Source organism: Rhea americana, unplaced genomic scaffold, assembly GCF_003343005.1.
Source record: "Rhea americana isolate MKP2758 unplaced genomic scaffold, rheAme1 scaffold_91, whole genome shotgun sequence".
Classification (NCBI taxonomy): domain Eukaryota; kingdom Metazoa; phylum Chordata; class Aves; order Rheiformes; family Rheidae; genus Rhea; species Rhea americana.
The window spans coordinates 18,035-37,820 of NW_028187100.1; the positions used below are offsets into that span (position 1 = coordinate 18,035).

At 41.1% G+C, this 19,786-nt stretch overlaps 1 protein-coding gene across 1 annotated transcript in view; it reads right to left on the reverse strand.

Annotated features, from left to right (window-relative positions):
- The window catches only part of LMNTD1 (lamin tail domain containing 1), a 178,908-nt gene that overhangs the window by 12,845 nt on the left and 146,277 nt on the right, over positions 1–19,786 (reverse strand). The window contains exons 7-10 of the mRNA XM_085324405.1: positions 18,673–18,792; positions 17,811–18,028; positions 16,303–16,475; positions 10,556–10,650 (exon numbers count right to left, since the gene is read on the reverse strand). Of these exons, the coding sequence (XP_085180531.1) occupies positions 10,556–10,650; positions 16,303–16,475; positions 17,811–18,028; positions 18,673–18,792 (606 nt within the window). The remainder of the gene's footprint in view (positions 1–10,555; positions 10,651–16,302; positions 16,476–17,810; positions 18,029–18,672; positions 18,793–19,786) is intronic.

Consider the following 19,786-nt stretch of genomic DNA (forward strand, 5'->3'; position numbering starts at 1 on the left):
TGCTGAGGCTTCTTCGCAGCATGGTCTCCTGCTCACGGAATCGATTAATTCTGCACCTGCAGGTTCCTGCAGTAAACTTTACAGGATGAATGCGACTAGGGGTGTCTTAGTGCTGCGGACTGCTTTCCCATTTGCAGTGCTTTTTATAGGCCCAGATTTTGACTGAGGACACAGTGTTCTGGCCCAAAAGGACGTGTCTTCACAATACCTTTAGAGTGAGACTGCATCTGCTCTTTTGGAGAGACACAAGTCTAATAGGCAATCCGCTTGGTTTATGTACCATGAAGCATGAGTACAGAATGGGTAAGATTCTCATTCATTACATAATTTCTTTGAAAAGATGRACCTAGTGTGTTTGTTATCAGAGCCTAAACAAAGAGTAAGATTTTCAAGGTTGGCCTATATTTAGCAAATCCTTTTTTGTTTCTGTTCGTCAGACCTATGAGAATCCTGTAGACTTTCTCTCCTTCTGAGAAAAAAATGATATTCTCTCCATTACATAATCTCTTTGCTTCAGGTGCTTAAAAACATGCATCGTTTAACCTTTACAAAAGCATTATGCCCTGGATTCATATGGGTAAACTAAGGCAAACAGGAAGCTGAGCAATTTTCTTAAGAGCTGAGCTAAAAATACAAGACCAGAGTTTCCTCTGTGTTAACTAGCACATTGCTGATCTTTAAGCATTGTCCATTTTTCTGGAGGGAAAAATCAATGTAATCATCAAAATGTGCTGTAACAAAACTCARCATGTTCTTGACACAGACACATTTTCTAGAGATTTCAGTTTTATGAAGTTGCACTGAAGGAAGGAAAACCAATATATTAAGGACATAGGGATGTACCTTTACATAAGCAGTTCTCTGAGTGCTTAAAGGGGAGAACCTTCATGCAAGGAGTGTTTAGGACCTGATCCAAAGTGTACTGAAATTTCGCACTGGCTTAAATAAAGCTTAGATCAGAACCTAATCTGCTATATTGCAGAGATATTTCTCAAGTGTAGGATGTGACAGACCATTCTGTGTGTAGCTTAAGTGAAAGAATAAGGGCAGCAAAGGGAAATAATATGGGCAAAAGCAGATCAGGGAAATAGTGGCAGATCATTCAGTTGTCACTTTCCCTTTTAAGAGCAAACCATCAGACAGGAATRAGAAAATAGCGAACGGGAAATGAGGTGCACTCCAGATCTGAAAGGCAGTGTCCATAAAAGAAGAAAAATCTAATAGAATATTCACTGAGAATTAATCTCCCTCTCTCTGGCTCTCCCCCACACACACCAACCTCTCTCCACATATATCTATGCAACATGAAGTATACAAGTATACGTGCCTTTAAAGTATTAGGAGTTTTAAAGAAAAGTTTGACAGTTCCTATTTGATCCTACTATATGAGTTACAGAGACTATTCATTAAAAATCTCTAAAATACACTTTACTGGTCTCTATACCTGCTCCTCAGTTGATGTAAGAAARCGTATGTCCTCTGAAGCCAGCAGAACATCAGAGATTTACATGCATATAAGATCTCATTACGTTGCATCTGAATTTATACTGCATGTAAAATGACTGTCCCTGGCAGGGACTGCAGTGGCTGAAAAGCATCACACAGCAAGGGAAAAGGGTGCTGTGAAGCTGTGTGACCATCACGRCAATTGCTTGGGTCTGTGAAGGAGACACTGTAAGGCTGCAGACTTTCCAAACTGCTTTGAGGATTTTTAGGCCTCCACTGCTGAGCTTTGTCCAAACTTTTCCCAAAGTTTCAGCAACAAAGTTTGAGATCAGGGTATTTTCCTTAGAGGGATCATGGTCAACAGAAAGGTGCCTTGATAAATAAAATTGCATGCTGTGGGGAGTCCTTTGCTTCTGCTTTAACTGGTGCTATGGTTAACGTCAATATTTGGCTAGGTTGAGATTATTTTTATATATATATTGAACATAAGGCAGATTCAGTACAAGAAGGGAGAAGCAGCTCTCTTCAGAGYTGGGCTGGAGCTGCAGGGTTCACAACCCGGGGCCAGGTTCCCAGCTARCACACGATGTGCATTGAAGGCTGTCAATTTTTGGCTGAGACACACAGCCTCCGGCTTTTGGGTTCCTTCAAGAAAGAAGAGGGGAGATGATAGGTGTCTTGTTATTACCACTACAAAGCTTTAGTTGCTGAGAATAAATGTAAACATCTGTAGGCTATATGGCTTTACCTGAATTATTAGTGTTATTTGCTACCTGTTGAGCATTGATACTTTACCTACTCAGGGAGGCATGGAGGACTGTGCTTTCCAAGAAAACATAATTCTACTTTTCTCCCAGGCTTTGCAGTGAAAGCAAATAACTGGAAGCAAGACACCTGAGGTCTAGATGAGGTGATGCCACCCGCCACGTGGGAAGGTTTACTTCTGTTGTGTCTCAACAGCAGTGCATCGCTCACTCACCTCATAAAATGTGTGACAAAATCAAGTTTGTTCCTGAGTGTACAGTACACTCAGGTTTTCACATGTGATACGATGCTTCTGCTGATGGCKGGTTAGCTGGCCTGCTGCCACCAGCTTCAGAGGTGAGAAATTAGATCCAGACTGAATGAGACTTGAAAAAACGACGTGATTTCTGATGCACTGTTTGGGGCTTTGCTTTGGGTTTTTTTTTCCTGATTTTGTCTTCATGCCACCAGCATGTTTGTGCCAGCAGCTTAGTAACCGCTGGTTACTCAAAGGTTCAATCCCAGCTTGAAACTCGTGTGAACAGTCGCACTCCCTAAGSGGCAGGGTGTCAAAGGGACAAGCTCGCAGGCAACGCGGAAATTGCACGTGGCAGAGCACCAGCGCGTCTGTGCCTCGCGCCTCGCTAACGTCCTCCCGACCACGTACCCGGCGAGCTCGCCTGCGCCGCTGGCCTACTTGCCAAAAATCGGACCTCTTCTGAGGTCGCCCAAGGCCAAAGTTCGTGGGACAATTCGCTCGCAACGARTAACTCGCGTGGCCTTATGAACACGTGATGTAACGTGCTTATTTGGTGACGCCCGCAAATGATTAGTTGGCCTGAGCCCCGCTCTCCCCGAGGTGTTGTTTACTCTCAATAAAATCACTATGCAGCTGGCACTGCTTGTTATCCCTGCTGACGCTCTCAGCGGAGGCACCTACAAACGAACGGGTGCGGAGACTAACATACCGCGCTGGCCAAACAGCGAGGGGAAATGCATTCTGCCGTTTTTCAAGCCCCGTCTGCTTCGCGGAGACAAGTCAAGTCTCAAAGAAGTCTCAAAGAGCTTGGAAACCCTGAGGAGCCCCAGAATTTGCACACACTGACGCTTCCCAAGTGTTGCAAACCAGGAAGGAGAAACCCGTGATTAAAAGAGTTGGTTATATTATGCCACCAAAAGAATTCAGTTCATTTATTTTACTCAAGCTTAGGTTTACATATTTGTAATAATACTTCATGGACGGCCGGTAGATGTTCCGTAGCTGCATTTTGTGCATGCAATGAAATAATGGGAGATCCTTACTGACTGCCTTTTTGGAGGAAATTATCAGGTCTGCAGAAAAGCTAAACGAAAATGCTCAGGATTTTACTGTGGCTAGATTAGCTTTGTTTAGATTGTAAATGTTGCTGTGTGTAAACAACAAGACGAAAGCTAAACATAAGTGACAAAAAACAAAGCGGAGGACAATTAAACGCCCTCGATAAAAATTTCAATTCTCTTCAAAACCTGCTCTCAGGCTCAATTCTAGATATGCACAGAGAGCTCACGTTATGTCCTTTACGCCTCCTGCCCTGTGGTGCAACAGGCTCCGGTTAGCTGCCAGCCCCTCTTGTTCCTGCAAATCCCCAGCCTAAAGCAACAGCGGCTCCCAATGCCTTTAACCCTCGCTAGCCAGCACAGCCCCGGTCACTAGGCCAGTGGTGCAGTGTTGCATCCATTTAAACACCACTGCTCCTGCACCACGCATCATTTCCAACGCGCATGCGGGTACTGTTCTTGGGCATCTCTGCAGGAACATTTACAGAATGCATTTACCTCCCAGCTGTTTCGCAGGCTGCAGTTTAGGAAACCAAAAACAAAATTGCATTATAGCGACATACCATTTACCACATCCACCACAAAATGATGGAAGAAGAAATCAGTGTCATCCTACTGCAAATGATGTTTGCTTGAGTGATGTAGAAAAGGTGGCACACAAAGAACGGATCCACGTAACTGCTACGTGTTGAAATTCAAAAGTAGCAGGAAAAATAGTGTACTTCCTGCTGCTGAGTCACATTGATCCACTTAAAGGGACTACGGAAAATAASTGAATAGAGCTTTCAGCAATTAATTTACCAAATCATCACACAGATAAAGAATGAACTGAAGATTTCAGAGGATTTCTACATCTCTACCATTAGCCAGCAGTGACCTCGCTGTGGTTGGCAGCACAACTTCATACACTTTCACCATTACTTTTCCAACATGTACACAGGTACAAGCCTTGTACACTGCCAGAAGAAGTGTTTTCAAAGCCAATACAGGTGAGAAATGCCATGTAAATCAAAACATTTTGAAGGTAGAGACTAGGACGAAGAGCTGCGAGAAGAGCTGGGAAGAGGCTGAGATGCACACACTCGAGAAGGAGGCAGGAACTGCACATGGGAGGGTGGAAGGATGGAGTAGTTGYGTGACAAGGTAGGAAGAAACAGGGGATGGGAGCTAACTGGGAAACCTAGGGCAGGAGGCAGATGGCACAGATAGAAAGTTCCTGGYCAAAAAATGGAAAATGTACCTGGAGAAAATTGGACCTTGCTAGTAAAGAACTCRAAGTAGGCAGAAACCACACAATACATCAGGAATAGACAAGAAGGCAGGGTGGATGGTGAAGCTATAGTACTTAAGGGACCTAAACTTAGATTGCACATGCCACCCTAATTCTGACATTTCCTAATTTTTGTGGAGCCGGTTTTGTCACACCAACATTCTCTTTACAAAGCTTTTTTTTGTGTGCGTGTGTAAGGTAATTTATCTGGAGAAAAATTATGAATCAAGTGTAATTCCTGTATATTGAACCCAAAGGATGTATTTTTATTTAAAATTGTGCTACAAGTAGTTTCATCCCTTTGAACCTTAATGTCTTAGATAATATTCCATCATAATATCGGGAGTTGCCTGGTGGGATACATCAGGTCATTTTGGCAATATAATTAGAAGTGAATCTTTATTTTTCCCCTTAGTCAAAYCTCACTCAGAACTTCAACTACAACTTCAAAGCAGGCCTCAAGCAGAACGTATGAAGTTGGTAGCACAGTGTGTCCCCATGCACTGGATGCATGCACTTAGTCACAAAATACATGTATGAACTACTCTATAATCCTCTTTTAGTGTTTCTGGCCTGAGATTTGAAGCTGTAAAGAGGTACTCAGTGGCAGGATGTACCAAAAGACAAATTTAGTTTAGCTTTAAGTTTTGTTATGAAAGTCTCCCTTAGCACTATAGGRGAGGAGAGGGAATTTTTCAGAAGTACAGTGTTTTCATAAATTGCTGGTAATGYATTTTCTTTCAGCAAAGTTACAGACAAAGTGAACTTCTACAGTACCYAGAGATTCACGGAACCTCTCTTGCCTTCCTTACCTCTCTCACATGTCTACTATCTTCCTAATAACTGTGACATAAATAGCATTTGATTTTACTTTGCTTTTAGAGCTCTGTCTAAAGCAAATGTGCAGTGACACATGGACATGTACCAACTCCCTGGGATTATGCACAGTAACATCAACCGACTGATTGGGCAATACATTTTTAAAAATCATATCGAGCCCATGGGGGAGTTCACTGCGTGTGTCAGTGTCTCCTGGCTGGAGCACACTGATGTGATTCACCAAGTATTTTGTTTAATAGGAAGAGAGGCAGACGAAAGGGAAACAGGCCACTCTTCATCAACAGCATGTTGGCCGTGGTCACTCCCTCCTGGCACCGTGGTCACTGTGCAGTTATGCCAGAACAGAGACATTTTTGTGCTTCCGTTGTTTGGGACTTGCACTTTCTATTCCTGCTGGTGGTGATCACTGCAAAACAAAGTTTTCAGGGCCTGAAACTGTGGGAGAAGAGGTTAGTGTATACGGTATGATATCAGAGGTAAGAACTGGTACCTCTGTGCAGGGAGGCCYGGTGCCTCCCTTATTCCTGCACACACCCCACTTTCCATGACAGAGTGGAACATCCCCTCATAAACATATTTGCTAGTGATTTTTCATACCCTCATTTTTCAAGYTACTAAATATTGCAGTGAACAAATCCAGCTTTTCCCTTTCCCCCATCAAAATACTTTAGGCTGTGAATGAAATTCTCTTCCAGAGGGAATAATTGCATTCTCGTAGTAAGACTTATAAGCCACCAAACAGCTACTAGAATCACCTTTTCCTTATTTCTGTGAAACCCTGTATACGAGTCGGGGAGATGTTTACACCCTGTCTGACCTGTCCTGAAGTTCGAGTGCAGTTAATGCACAAACACAGCCCTGGGATACAATCAGTTTTTTGCTACAWTTTTTAACTAGAATGTAAGCAGACTGAGAGATAGCTATATCATAACCAGGTTGGATGTACAGCATATAGCAGCATAGCATCTATACATATGAAGGGCTGAGAATGAAATAACAGCACTCCCCCTGCCACCAGGTCACTTTCCAGAACTGCTCTTCTTCTCACCTGMTACTCAGACTACTTCTGAAAGAATCTCCTTCCTTAAAGGTTAAGACAAAATATGGGTTTGCCTTGTCCCACCTTAGTGAAGAGGGATAAATCTGGATAGAGGCTTTCCATGCCCCGAGAATTGTAAATTGCAGGAAATAYGGAAGACCAGAGACAAAATGCAAATTTAATTTCCTTGTTCCAAAACAAACACCCTCACTTATCCTCCAGTGTGTGAACAAGCCTGAGGGTGGATATGAAGAACTGAACRGCATATGAAGAATTGAACGACACCAAGCCTATCCTCACAAATCTTTAGGAATTCCTATGTCTATTCTGAGATGCTTGAAACTCACTTAACTTATAACAGAAGCAATATTGCTAACCTTGGAGACCAAATATCATAAAATCYGCAATACAGGATAAGCAGTAGAAAGAAGGCTTTTAGGTTCCCCATAATATAGCTTAACACTATTCCAAAGAGTTTCTTCTTTTCTGTGTACATTCAGTCTCTGGTTTTGCTATTGGGACTGCTACTAGCACCACATAAAGTGATGGCTTCTCTGCTCAAAACTAAACTGAGACCTGCAAACATGTCTCACATAGGTTAAAATACATCCATCCGCTCGTGGCAACAGCTGGGTCACACCAATCCAAACTGCRAACAAACAGGTGAGAGAAAGTCCCTGCAATTAAATGCCCGTCATTAGCATCCTCACCACTGCAGCCGTTTAGTGTCAGTCCTGCGTGTGAATGCAAAGCAGCTTGAAGTGCAGTGGAGGAAAATGGGGGAAAAAAAGCACCGTGAAACATTGCCTGCTCCATCTTCTTTTTATCAGTAACCGAGAGTGTCATTTGTTCCCGTGCTATTCCAGGCAGCCTGAAATGCAGTGAGGAGAGTATCAGCGTGAACTCAGTGCTAATATTCTGGCAATTCCCTGCGTGCCTGCAGCCAGATAGTTTGGGCTTCTTCTGTTTCCTTGTTCAAAAAAGAAAATGCCTGAGAACATAGCAACAGCTAGTGCAGAAAAAAAAACAAACAGAAAGGCAAAAGGATGGCTTATCAACCACGGGACCTTGGTGATTTTAAATCTTGGATTTAAAATGGATACCCACCAATTCATGAGAAGGTATGGTGGGGACTACAAGAATAGAGAAAGAGCCAGGTGAGGCGGCATCTCCTTCCTCCCCAACTCCTATAGTCCACACACAGCCTCACAGGTAAGCCAGCCCTTTCCCACCCTTCGCGTCCCACTGAGCTCCACAGAGGAGTTTGGAAGGCGGCCAAAGTTGTCCTTTCTGTCCTCCTTCCTCTCACCCAAGAAGCAGATAGCTGCACTGGGGTAGGCAGCTACACTTCTGATCTGTCCTTACCAATTCATTGAATGTCGCTTCTCAAATATTCTAGCTTTTCCTAGGGCTTATTTGGCATGAAAATGGAAAATTTTCCATTTGGGGGRAAAAAAAAGACACCTTTTGGACAAGTATTTTCAAAGCCAAACCCTCTTAATTACTGGAATGGGGATTTCTTTATATGAGATACTACTAAAACCTCATGTCATGGAACAGCAGAAATGACTCAAGGGGAGCTAGCAGCAAAGGTAACGGAGAAAGAAATGAGTGGCCTTTGGGACTGTAGTGAATACCAATCAGCAGGCTGTTTTTCTTTGGTCATTTCTTTCTTTTCTTTTTTCCCTTTTATTTTTTTTATTCTGTTTTGCTTAGCAAACACCTGAACCAGGTTGATGCATCTTCTCCTGTCTTGAGAAGCTGAAAGTTTGAGGTCCAACAAGCTATTCCTTTTTCATCCAGCTAGTTGCCTTACAGGTTGCTGTCTCTTTCTGTCTCTTAATAGCTGGTGACGGGACACCACACCCTGGGAAATCCTACCGTTCATTACATACGCATTTTCTCCTCCTAGAGAGAAGTAAAATTGTAGCACATAGTAAAAGGTGAACATCTCTCCAAGGCAGGCTGAATCAGGAAAGCATATGGGATCCTCACAGGTGCATTCTTTCTAAGTGACATTTGAAATTAATGGGCATTTCAAGCTTCCTCATTTCATCCCAACAAGGCACTTCCATCTTGCCCCAGAGGTACCTACTCCTGGAGCCAGAAGCCCAGACATTAGTCCTTTCCCATTCCTAGACATACTACTTCCCTAGTATGTCTACTAAGATAACCAGCAATCTAATTTATTGTGTCAACATCTACTGTCTCCTGGGAACTGAAGGAGGTTCACAGTTCCTCTCAACATCACACAGTCACTCAGTACCAACCTGAGATGGACTTCAGTGGGAAACCAGGAGCTTAACATCATTATTAAATCACCTGAGCTTAGTTCCTACTCACAGGACGAATATATAGCAGAGGAAGCAATGTTTCTAAGAAACTTTATAAAGAACTTTCTTAAGGTGGTCTGTGCAGCAAAACTTACTAGTATAACCAAACTGCAAAGGTCACAGTGATGCTTTTTGCTGAAACTAAAGAAAACAAGACCTTTTTCACGTTTTGCTCTGAGATAACTGCACGCCTATCTGTAAGCTATTGCAGTTGGGTGAGTGTCTGATAACACTATAGGTCACAGGGTGAGTTGTTTTCTGAGCCATGAGGTTCTCACAGCATGAACTGACATCCAGCCCCACCGTGCTGCAGGATTACTCCCCATGAAAGTCTGAAATGTCACATAGTTGTCTTCAGCTGTTGCTCTAAGATGTAATAGCTCAACTAAACCCTGAATRTCATTTAGCAACTCTAGAGATTAGAAGGGAAGTTGCTTGGTCATAGTCCTCTGGGATATTCAGGTTGTTTTAATTCAATCAAATTCTTGGGAACGGTGAGATTCTTAATCAAAAAATATTTTATYGAGTGTCACTGAGCAAAATATTAATTCATTGCACTTCTAAAGTGCCTCTCATCTAATGATAGAAAATCCTTTTTACAAACGCCACTGACTTACAGCATCCTTAGGAGATATGTGTTGTTATCACTATTTTACATAAGGGGAAACTGACACACTGATATAGTTGTTTGTTTAAGTCTATACCTGTGCAAAGAGCCCCACTTCATATRTACTGTTACCAGATAGGTAACTTAGACTGCTATTCTTCCTCTCACTATTATTATTATTTATACAACATTCTAATTGTATTTAGCACTTTGGAGAACATTAATCAYTGTGAGAAATATCAACACATATTGCATAATTTAGTAATAATGGCAATAGAAATAAGCTATATAGCTTGATGGTCTAAATCCATCAACTCTTACAACTTTTGGATTACAGCCTAATAAGTAGAGGTAGGATATTGGAATGCCATTTAACATTTCCCAAGACATTTCCAACATCTGCATATCTACTGGCTAAGAGAAAATATTCTATATTACAACAAAACATGAAATCGATACTAAATAAAACCAAACACACAGAGGTTGAGTCTAAAAATCAAGAAGTTTGAAAGAAACTTACTACTACTCATGTTTGAAGGTCTATACATTTACAGAGGAGGGCATCATTACTGACCCCTGATTCTAAGGCTTCAGGTAGAGTAGTGCAAGTGATGAAGAGCCTTCAAATGGGTAAAATATATGTCTGGGTGTGCACTTAAAGCTTCCTTTTCCTAGGCAGAATAGTGTAAGCAGACTCCAATTGAAAGCAAACATAAGATGCAAATATAAACCTCTCTAGACTTTGAAGTGTGTAGTTGTGATCAAGTTGCAGTACTTGAATCCAGATGCTTTGTATTTGTGATCCTGGCACAGGTCTTATTTATAGAATGAAAACTAAAAGACTTTCCAACAAAATAAAGACATTCTCCTGTTCTGAATTGTTTCCTCCAAACTTACTGTTCTTTTCTTTGTTTTTTCTTTGTTTATTTTGAAAACTGATTTATAGCAACTCTACTCACCCCTGCTGACCGAGTAGGCCTTCTTCTGTCTTTCCCATTCAYGCAGCTGGGAGCTGAGGGATTTCTTCTCTGGCTAGTTCCTGCATACAGAGTGCCTGTTGATGACAGCAAGAATTGTTCTCACCTATCTTTGAAAAGAAAGACAATTTAGGAAACAACCATACTAACAACAAAAACCCTCTGTTACCTCTGACTTTATGGAGGAACATTTTAAATAAAAAACATATTGGGATAAATATACAATCACATGCAAAATCACTAGCTGTCACTAAGATATCTTTACTTTAAAGGACCAAACTCTCTCTTGCAGACTTTCATTTGAACTGGATTTCAGAAAGCATTGGTTAGCCAAAATTAGAGTTGCACTCACTGGCTGTCCATGAAGAACATCTCTTCTCAAAACTGTTAGCAGCCTCTGAGTATCCAGGAACTGATAAATAAATCATGTCAATCCCCCCCCCTCATTTCCCACTACTTCACACTCTTTGATTATTTGCTTATGTACCATCTCCATAGCTGTCTCACTGGAAAGACCGTCATGTCTTTGGCTCACTGTTTTCRCTTCCTGCAGTTTTCCATAAATTCCCGGTAGGGAGGGATAAGCTTTCTGCTCTTTGACCCTGAATTTCTGTCYGTTCCTTGAGCTGTGTTCAAACCTGATCTCAGCCCTTGACATACTTTCGCTGTAGAATCAGCTTTTAAGTGACTCCACATTTCTATTGACATGAACATYACCCTTAAGCAAGTTTGCTGGAGATTTCCTAAGTGCTGAGTATTGTTATTATATGAGAGCAATTTTCAGAAGTGAATCTCTAGTCTTTATTTTATCATTCCATTATATGACTCGGTCACAGACTCTATGCTGTAATGGGTGACAAGAAGATAAAGGGCCATTCTTAGTCATGGTTTCTTGAAGGTCAGGTTGTTCTGCCAAAATTATCCGAGAGAGAATTGCTTTTTCACAGGCCAACTTGACACTTGCAAACATAGTTTTCCCATAGTGATCAGCTGCAAGAGAAGCAAAGGGCAGTGAAAGTACCTTTCATTCAGATGGCTGTGCTGTTATTTCCAGGGGACTTATGTGCTAGGAAGTGTTCATGTCTTGAAAGCACTGCAGCTCTCCAGATTTTTTTCTCAGTGGCAGTTAGAGTTTGTGAGTGCCAAATGTGTTAGCACATCTCAACGTGGTGACGACATTCTGTCTGGTAAATGATGCTAATAAACACCAAGCAGGTCTGTGGGCTCTCTGAGGTAGTTCATGGGACAGCCAGCTGCACACATTCTACCACCACCTCTGGTCACCCACATATAAAATGGCAAAAGTATTTTGTTTTCCTATAGAAGTCTTAAAAAGTTTCTTGCTGAACCCCACCTCCGCTCTCTCCCATCAATACCACGGATAAATCTCCGATTTGTTTTCATCATCACTAAAATACTCATTATTTCTTTGACCATGATGAAAGGAAGTGAGTTGAAAGAGCTATGCTTGTTTGTATTATTTGAACTTTGTCAATAATCTTTAATGACTTTCTTGATTTCCATATTTGACCACACAGAATTATTACACTCCCTTTGATTTTCCCAAGGTTCTCCCTCCTCCAAAATTTCAGGTCAGAAAAACCTGTTGTTTTATTCCTGGAGCACTAAAAATAAACAAATGAAAATCGCATCAGTGGTTTTTAAGCAGTAAACAATAAATAGATAAGGAAATAATTTTGACAAGACTGACACTTTGCCTGGTAGATAGGGAAAAACAATGTCAGATCATAAGATATCAAAGCTGAGAAAGCAGCAATAAAGGAATCAGAATTTCTGTTTCTAGTAAAATGAGGGTACAGCATTTGGTACCTAATAAATGAAGTCAGGATACTTTCATAGTTGTCTGCCACTAGAGAGGTGTCCTTTGCTGGCCCCTCTTCCTCCTCAGCACCAAAGTATGGTTTTTACCTTGGAACTGCAGATAATTCATCTGCATGCAGTGAGAAACTGAAAAGCTGTCAAGGTTTTGAGGATCTTAGGCTGGCAGAGAGTATACAAATGCACATGAAGGCATAAACCATTGGAGCACCAAGATGTCAGTGAGAGTGGATGACACTATGTTGAGCAAACTKGGATGTTTCACTTTATATCTTGGTAATGACAGGAACATTTCATTGATCTAGAGCAGTCAACTGATCTACTGGAGAAAGCAGTTGATTTGGTTTCTTACCATGGGATACCACTGTAATATCTTGTTTGACTTAAAATGCTACTCAAAAAGTGCATCTGCGTATCTGTACAACAATTTTGATACTTGTCTGTAATATGTCAGAGTCCTAAGACAAWAGAGATCAATCTGCAAACGTTTCTCAGTGCTAATTGGGAATTACGTGGGCAGTCCCACAGACTGCAGAAGTCCTTAGGACAAGTCAAGACAGCCAGTACATCTGGATATGAGTGCATCTTGTCTCATACGACTCTCAATATCTGGGAAAAAAATCAGAGCAAACGGGAAAAATACAATACTAATGGCCTGGCTCCATTCCCTAGAGAAGGAGGTGGTAGGAACTGGCTTCTTTTCACTGAAAATATGTGCTAAATATGTTCCCTATCTGCAGGTTCAGTTTGCTACTGACAGCTTAATTAGCGTTCCTCAGCAACGGGGAAACATTCTGATTGGCAAAACTTATTGGTTTTGGCTGAGATTTCAAAGTGTTTGCTTTGCAACGCGTTCCAGGGCTATTTTTAAACTTCTTGCAAAGTTCACAGTTTAGCATTTTGATTCAGAGTGAAATTCATCAACAGCAAAAAAAGCCATCACCAGAGTAATGCATTTCTGAGAGAAATRGGGGAGGGGGGGTTGCAACAGACCTGAAATGCAAAGAGTTCCTCTTGCAAATTGTGACCTGCAGCAGTAGCAGCTGCCATATCCAGAAAGGAGCAGCCATTASACACCCTCCTATAGTCTTATTAACTGCAACAACTCCGAGTAAGGACACAGGAGTCRCTGGAACAGGGTAATGAGACTTCTGTTCCATAGCAGTCAAAAAGGAAAAATGATGAGCTATGTAAGGAGAGGAGAGGCATAAAGTTCTCAAAACACCATCATGCCATTAAATACACTTTGATCTGTACTGGAATACGGTATATTGCTGATATTAATACCCAAAAATAGAGACTGAAAAGATAGTGATTGATTACTATGGAGGAGAGCTAGAGCTAAAGAAGATACAATAGATATATGAGAAATTAAATACTTCAAGCTAATAAACAAAGACTATCAAACAGCATTATCTGTGAGGTCCATCTCCTTGCAGTCTCGAGCGGGCCTTTGCACTTCTGGAACATGAGCATATGCTAAATTGATTTTGAAAAATAAAATTAAGTATCTAAGAGGAAAGTGCAAAAATACTTTGACTCACTAATTTAATTCAAAAGCTTTGACTTAAATTTGCATATATTGCCAGTAGGAAAAAAACTATCCATATTTAAAGATAATAATGATTAAAAGCATGTCTGCAGAGGAAGATAAATGGGAAGTCAACAACAGTGATTTCTGTAAGCATCTGATATCTCAAAGCATTTATGAGCATATTGAAGGGCCCTCACTAAATAGGAAAGCTTTCTTGGGCCAGGACCTAAGTGAGACTGTATTTATTCATGGTACAGTGGACTCCAGTTATTCACATCATTTATAAGTTYGCTAGTTAAAAATTCTGAAGCAAGAGAAGAAAAATTGAAAGAAGAAAAGAAAGTAGTCATATATTTCAAAATCATCATCCCATCACAGTCGGTAATAATGTCTAGCAGTGTATATTTATAAATCTGCCTAAAGCACTTGTAATTTTGCTTTGTAATAAAATAAGAATGATGCTTACACATCTCTATTCATTTCTGGAAAAATCCTGCAATAATAAGTACTACACATGAATATTTATCAGAGTAAAAATAACTACTATACCCATATTTAATTTTTAATCTGAGATCTTGGATATCATTATCTTTCCTGGCAGTATTCAGAAGAATAATTTCATAATTTAGTAGTGAAAAGAACTGCAAATGAACCATAAGTAAACAGAATAGAATTATCTTTTGTAAAGATCAGAGAAAGGGAGACCGATGGTATGCAGGTTGCATGTGGAAACCTACAGAAAATCAGATATATTTAATGAATGACAGACCTYCTTGCTTTGAATTTTTCCTCCAGAGTTCCCACACTCAGGAAATACATCTCTAAGCAGGTCCTGTCTCTGTGCCTGGGTCCTGGACTGATGTGACTGCATTACAGGTTCGGGTGTTTTGTTCTGGTTTCATATTGTTTGCTTTACCGTAAAAGTTTCTAAACCCTAGTGGTTACACAAAAATAAAGTCTTGAAAACTGAAACCCACTGTAGCAAATGACAGTAGCACTGACCTTCACTTGCAGGTCAGTGACAAGGRAAGAGGATGTGCAAGAGGGCTACACAGCACCAAGGGTTTTGCTTTACAGAGTCACTCCTACTTGCTTGCTCCATGCACTCATGTGGACATAAACCCTGATGCCACCAGCACCCCTGAGTTGGCAGGTGCCAATTCCCTCTCTGTGCCCAGCTTTTCTCTGTCCAGGAAACATGCAGAGCATATATGGGAAACCCAGCTCAGCAGAGGATCAGACCAATACAGAAAGAGCCAAATTAAGTTTCAGCAAATGAGAGAAATCAGGATTATACCAAATAGATACCTTTTAAACACTTGATGCACCAGAGAATCAGACAGACCAGGAAAAAAAGCATGAAACTGGGACTATTACAACTCATCCCGTTAGGTCTGAATTTGCCTAGCCTGGATTTAACATTTGAGAAAAGTCTTAGTGACAGCCTTCACTGGCCACAGGATTGCTGTTCAATTGCGTAAAGCTAAGCAATAGGTGAATAAATGTTTTCCTGGCTCACGCTGAAAGGATTTTCCTAGGACACAACTCTAAGAAATGGGGAAAAACTCCTGACAGCTACGTAGTCACCATCCAGGCCAGTCAAAGAGTGGCTGCTTTAGTATATTCAAAGAATTTCACTAGTCTGGTTTTAAATGCCTCAGTAAAGAAAGAATGAGTTTTACAAAGCTGTCTGCAGGATCTATACACCCAATTCCTTTAAAATTAATAGGAGCTGAGCACTTAAAATTTGTAGGTGGTTTAAAACACTAAGTGGAGCAACCAGTACAACTGGAGACTGTACTACGGATCATTAAATCTCCAATTTATTACCTATTCAGCATAAAAATTTGTRCATTTCCCTTGGTCCTATTCCTTCTAGCTCTATTTTCTGTATCCAAGGCAGCTTCCTCCCTTGCATGGTGCTCAAACACCCCATGCACATGGGGTGCGACAGTCACCTTGCTTGTCAAATACACATTTAGCTCCTTTTAATCTTCATGAATCAATGTCTTCAGACATTTATACGCTTTGTCATTCTCCCTTGAATTCTTTCCAGTGTGTCAACAGCTTTCCAGGTTTGAAGTACCCAAAATAAATGCCGATTTTCTTGCCAGCGCCTAATGAACGATTCACAGCCAGTATGATAGTCTCTTTCCCTTCCTGTTCCTTTATACTGTGTTTCAGTCACTAAAAGCATCAGTGTTAGTGATAATAAYCTGCCCCCATCTTAGCAATATATGCGGTTCTATGGAGCTTGGGGAGTACTTTGAGGTTTTAATGCGAATGCATTACGTTTTCGTCAGAAAATCCATCCCATTGCCACTGCAGCACATACCCCATCTGCTCTTGAACTCACCCGGCACAGGGTCAGGCCTTGCCGACTGGCTCCGGGACTGCCTGCAGAAACTGCTGCCGTCATTCCCCATGGTTAACGGTCTAAGCAGAGAAAAGTGCGGGTGTGTGGGAGCGTCTGGACTTTGGCACCAAGCACTCTGATGAGGGAACAGGGATGCAGGGATCTCTTCTTCCCTGCAAACAGAAAATCAGTTAAGTTTGTTGTGTGGATTTCACACATTTTGCACAGGCATATAATGAGCAAAGGACACAAAAAATATGCATAYTGTATTTATTATTGCATTATTTATTGTATTGTATTATCAGGACTATTATTGTATTTTGCATAGATTTACTGTTTGCTGCACACATAAACTAAATCTATGCAATATGCATAATAAACAGCACACACATTTTTGACATATTCTGCCCTTAGTTGTAAGTGAAAGAATTGTAATTTTTACATTGTTTGAAACATCACATTATAATTTTCCATTTTCCATTGTTTATAATTCTGCCAGATTTGAACTCTTTGCACTGAATTTTTACATATTTTCTCCCTGCCTTTGATTTAGTTTCTTTGAAGAGTTTGAGCAAAACTGATTCATCCATTTTCAAGGACAATTCTTACGAAGAACAGCCAATTTAACCTATGCTGAAAAATGCTCATTTTCTGAACCTCTCTAGCCATACCCTGGAGAAGGAAATTAGAGAAGAATAATTAGCCCGAACACAGGAAGGGTCACCAAATTTAATTGTGAAAATGCATTCAGATAGGCTAATCTCTTGTGTTTGAAATGCTTCAACTTCTCTGCACATGTTTTTCTGTCATGAATGTGGTTCAAGAACCCCTGGGACTCAGATTCTGGAGAGCACTTAGAAAAAGCCACCAATATTGCTTTCCTCACTCAAAATAGTCTATGGCTCTGCTCGACGTTTCCTGACTGAGACTGGGGTGCCCAGCCTAAGTCCACAGCTGGACCAATGAACCATCCTGTTTTTTCACAGTGCTGTCAATTCCAAGTCGGATACAAATGTTAGAAGACAGTTTTGAAGCAATTTAGAAGGCTCCAGTTATCAATCACTAGCCCAGTCTACAGCGTAATAGACCGAGAGAAGACTGAGCTGAGGCCTGCGTTTCTGAAGGTGAAGGTAGATAGCTCTGTGAACATCAACATTTTTGGCTGAAACCTTTCCTAGTTGTGGATTCTGGACGGTGCCCTGCAGACACCCCTCACATGTGGCTCAACGGGTGAATAGCGTGTAGTAATAAAGTCCCATTTAAAGACGAATTTTACTTGAACTTTACTTTCCACTTAGTCTTAACTGAAAATGAACACACTCTGCCATGAATCCTATAAGGAGTTTGGAGTTAGATTCCTGTTTGAAGATAAAAGTTTATTTACATTTTCAAAAGCCCCAAACTTTTCAAAAATTCCCTACCAAGATGCTCATTTCAAAGCGCTCACTTACAGAGCCAGGCTGGCACAATGCTGTAGTTACAGAGCACCCTCAGTGAATGCTGGATACCTTTTAATGAAGCTTTGTCTTTTTTTTCTTGTTTGCCCTGGGTCAGCCCGTTTCCACTCTGTGTCAGTCATTGTAGGTTCCTGTCCCTTTCCCCATCCCTCTTCCAGCTTTGTTGTTGAAGAAGACGGTTTAATGATGTTCTCTAAGTTTTCCCTTTCTTCTCTTGCCACCCATCCCTGCCTTCCGTTGCAGTAGAGAGGAGTATACCAAGCAACAGCCTGAAAAAAGCAACATAATGTCATTGGTTATTTACATTTTGCACTTTCTCATCAAGATAACTGCTTATTGTAGACAAACCAGCATGGGCTGAAAGGGTAGGTGCTCCAAGGTATTTCTAAGTCATCTATCATTTGAAAGATAAATACTAATGGCATCTACCAAATTCCAGCTTTTTTCTTTGGTCTTTAAAATCCATTTCCAAACTTCGAATGTATTTAGGGTATATTCATTATGTAAGAGCTTTGAAATTCCACTGCTTCAATGACATGCAACAGAGAAAGAAGAAGACCARAGGAGATATGACAACCTGGGGTATGGTTGAACCTTTCAGGGCTGAAGCACAGTGGGAAGAGGTTATACTGGTAACTTGTGCTGGTGGGGCCTGTGCTTTAACAGTCGTGTGAATACCAGCCCTTCATTCAACAAGTTTTTCATCAGCCTACTGATTTTCTTCAGTCCTTCAGATCCTAATAATTAGCACCCAAACTTAAGCAAGGCTAACAGAGATCACAGCTTTTCTCTGTTTGATTTGCCTCGGCTTGACTGTACGAGGAGTTTCACAATACGATCCTAAATCTCTGAAGCGAGTCCAGAGATCGCTCTCTGCRTGAAGACATGTTGGGATTTTGCCCGGGGCACTCACCTGACCGCTAGGCTCACAGAGAAYGGTAGCACAGCTGAGGCCGCTCCTAAATCTCTCCAGGTCCTTCCATAGAAAATCTGAGGGAGGTCTGTGAAGCACTTTAGCAYCTGCTGACCAAACCTGCAAAGATCAAGCAGCCATCAGATTAAAGACAAAATATGCCTCCTGGATATTTATTTAATACATGGGCTCAACAAAAGCACCAGGTTTTCCTTTTCCTTTTTTATTTCTGTAACACTGTTCACCATTTTATCTGTKAAATCAAAGCTGAAAGAACTGCATTTCAAGACTTGCTGCTTAGTTATACTGATTATTTTCAAATACCTCTCCTGTGGATTAACCGAGATTAGCAATGGTACATTTTTCAAYGAGTGATAGTGGGTCCAGGGCTTTTTGGCCCAGCTTGCTGAGAGTAAGATTAAAAATAGGCAGTTTCTTTTATTTTCTGAATTACTAGGGGCTTTTGAAGAGATCTGTGATATCARCTTTAAAATTCCAGTCCCTGCTTGATTCTAGATTCCCTCTTTTCAAGGGAAGCTGTCTCAGTTGGAGACTAGAAAATTTTTGTACTTTTGTCTTTGTACAAAAGATTTGACAATGCTGTCCTTTATAAACTTAACACAATTATTTGTGACCTTTATCACCAGCACAGTAGCAAAMGGACCCATTAAGAAAACATTGCTCTTACATAAGACAGGCACAACGTGCTTTTGCAAACAGTGTTCCTAAAGGATCTGGCGTTTGCCATCTGTGAGAAAATATCTTTAACCATTTCCTGGAATCCAAAACAAGCCTCATGCCATGTTAAAGGAGAAATGTCTTGACAAAAAAAAATAAGTGCTCTCTTCCGAAAGTGCCCACCATATGGCTCTCTGCCAAGGTGTATTTGTGGCTTTTTCAGGTTTAMTTCACCAGACAGCAGCGACTGTGGCTTTTCTGGGCTCCTGCCCGCTTGCATTTCCAGCAGTCTCACAAGAAGGCTCACAGAGGGCAAGGCTGAACTTGGCTGATGAGCATGGACTTTTCCTCATTTTGTCCTGCAGGACCTCAATTTTCATCTCAAAAAAGGAAACAAGTCCTGGTGGTAAAAGAGACTTTGGGCATCTAACTTGAC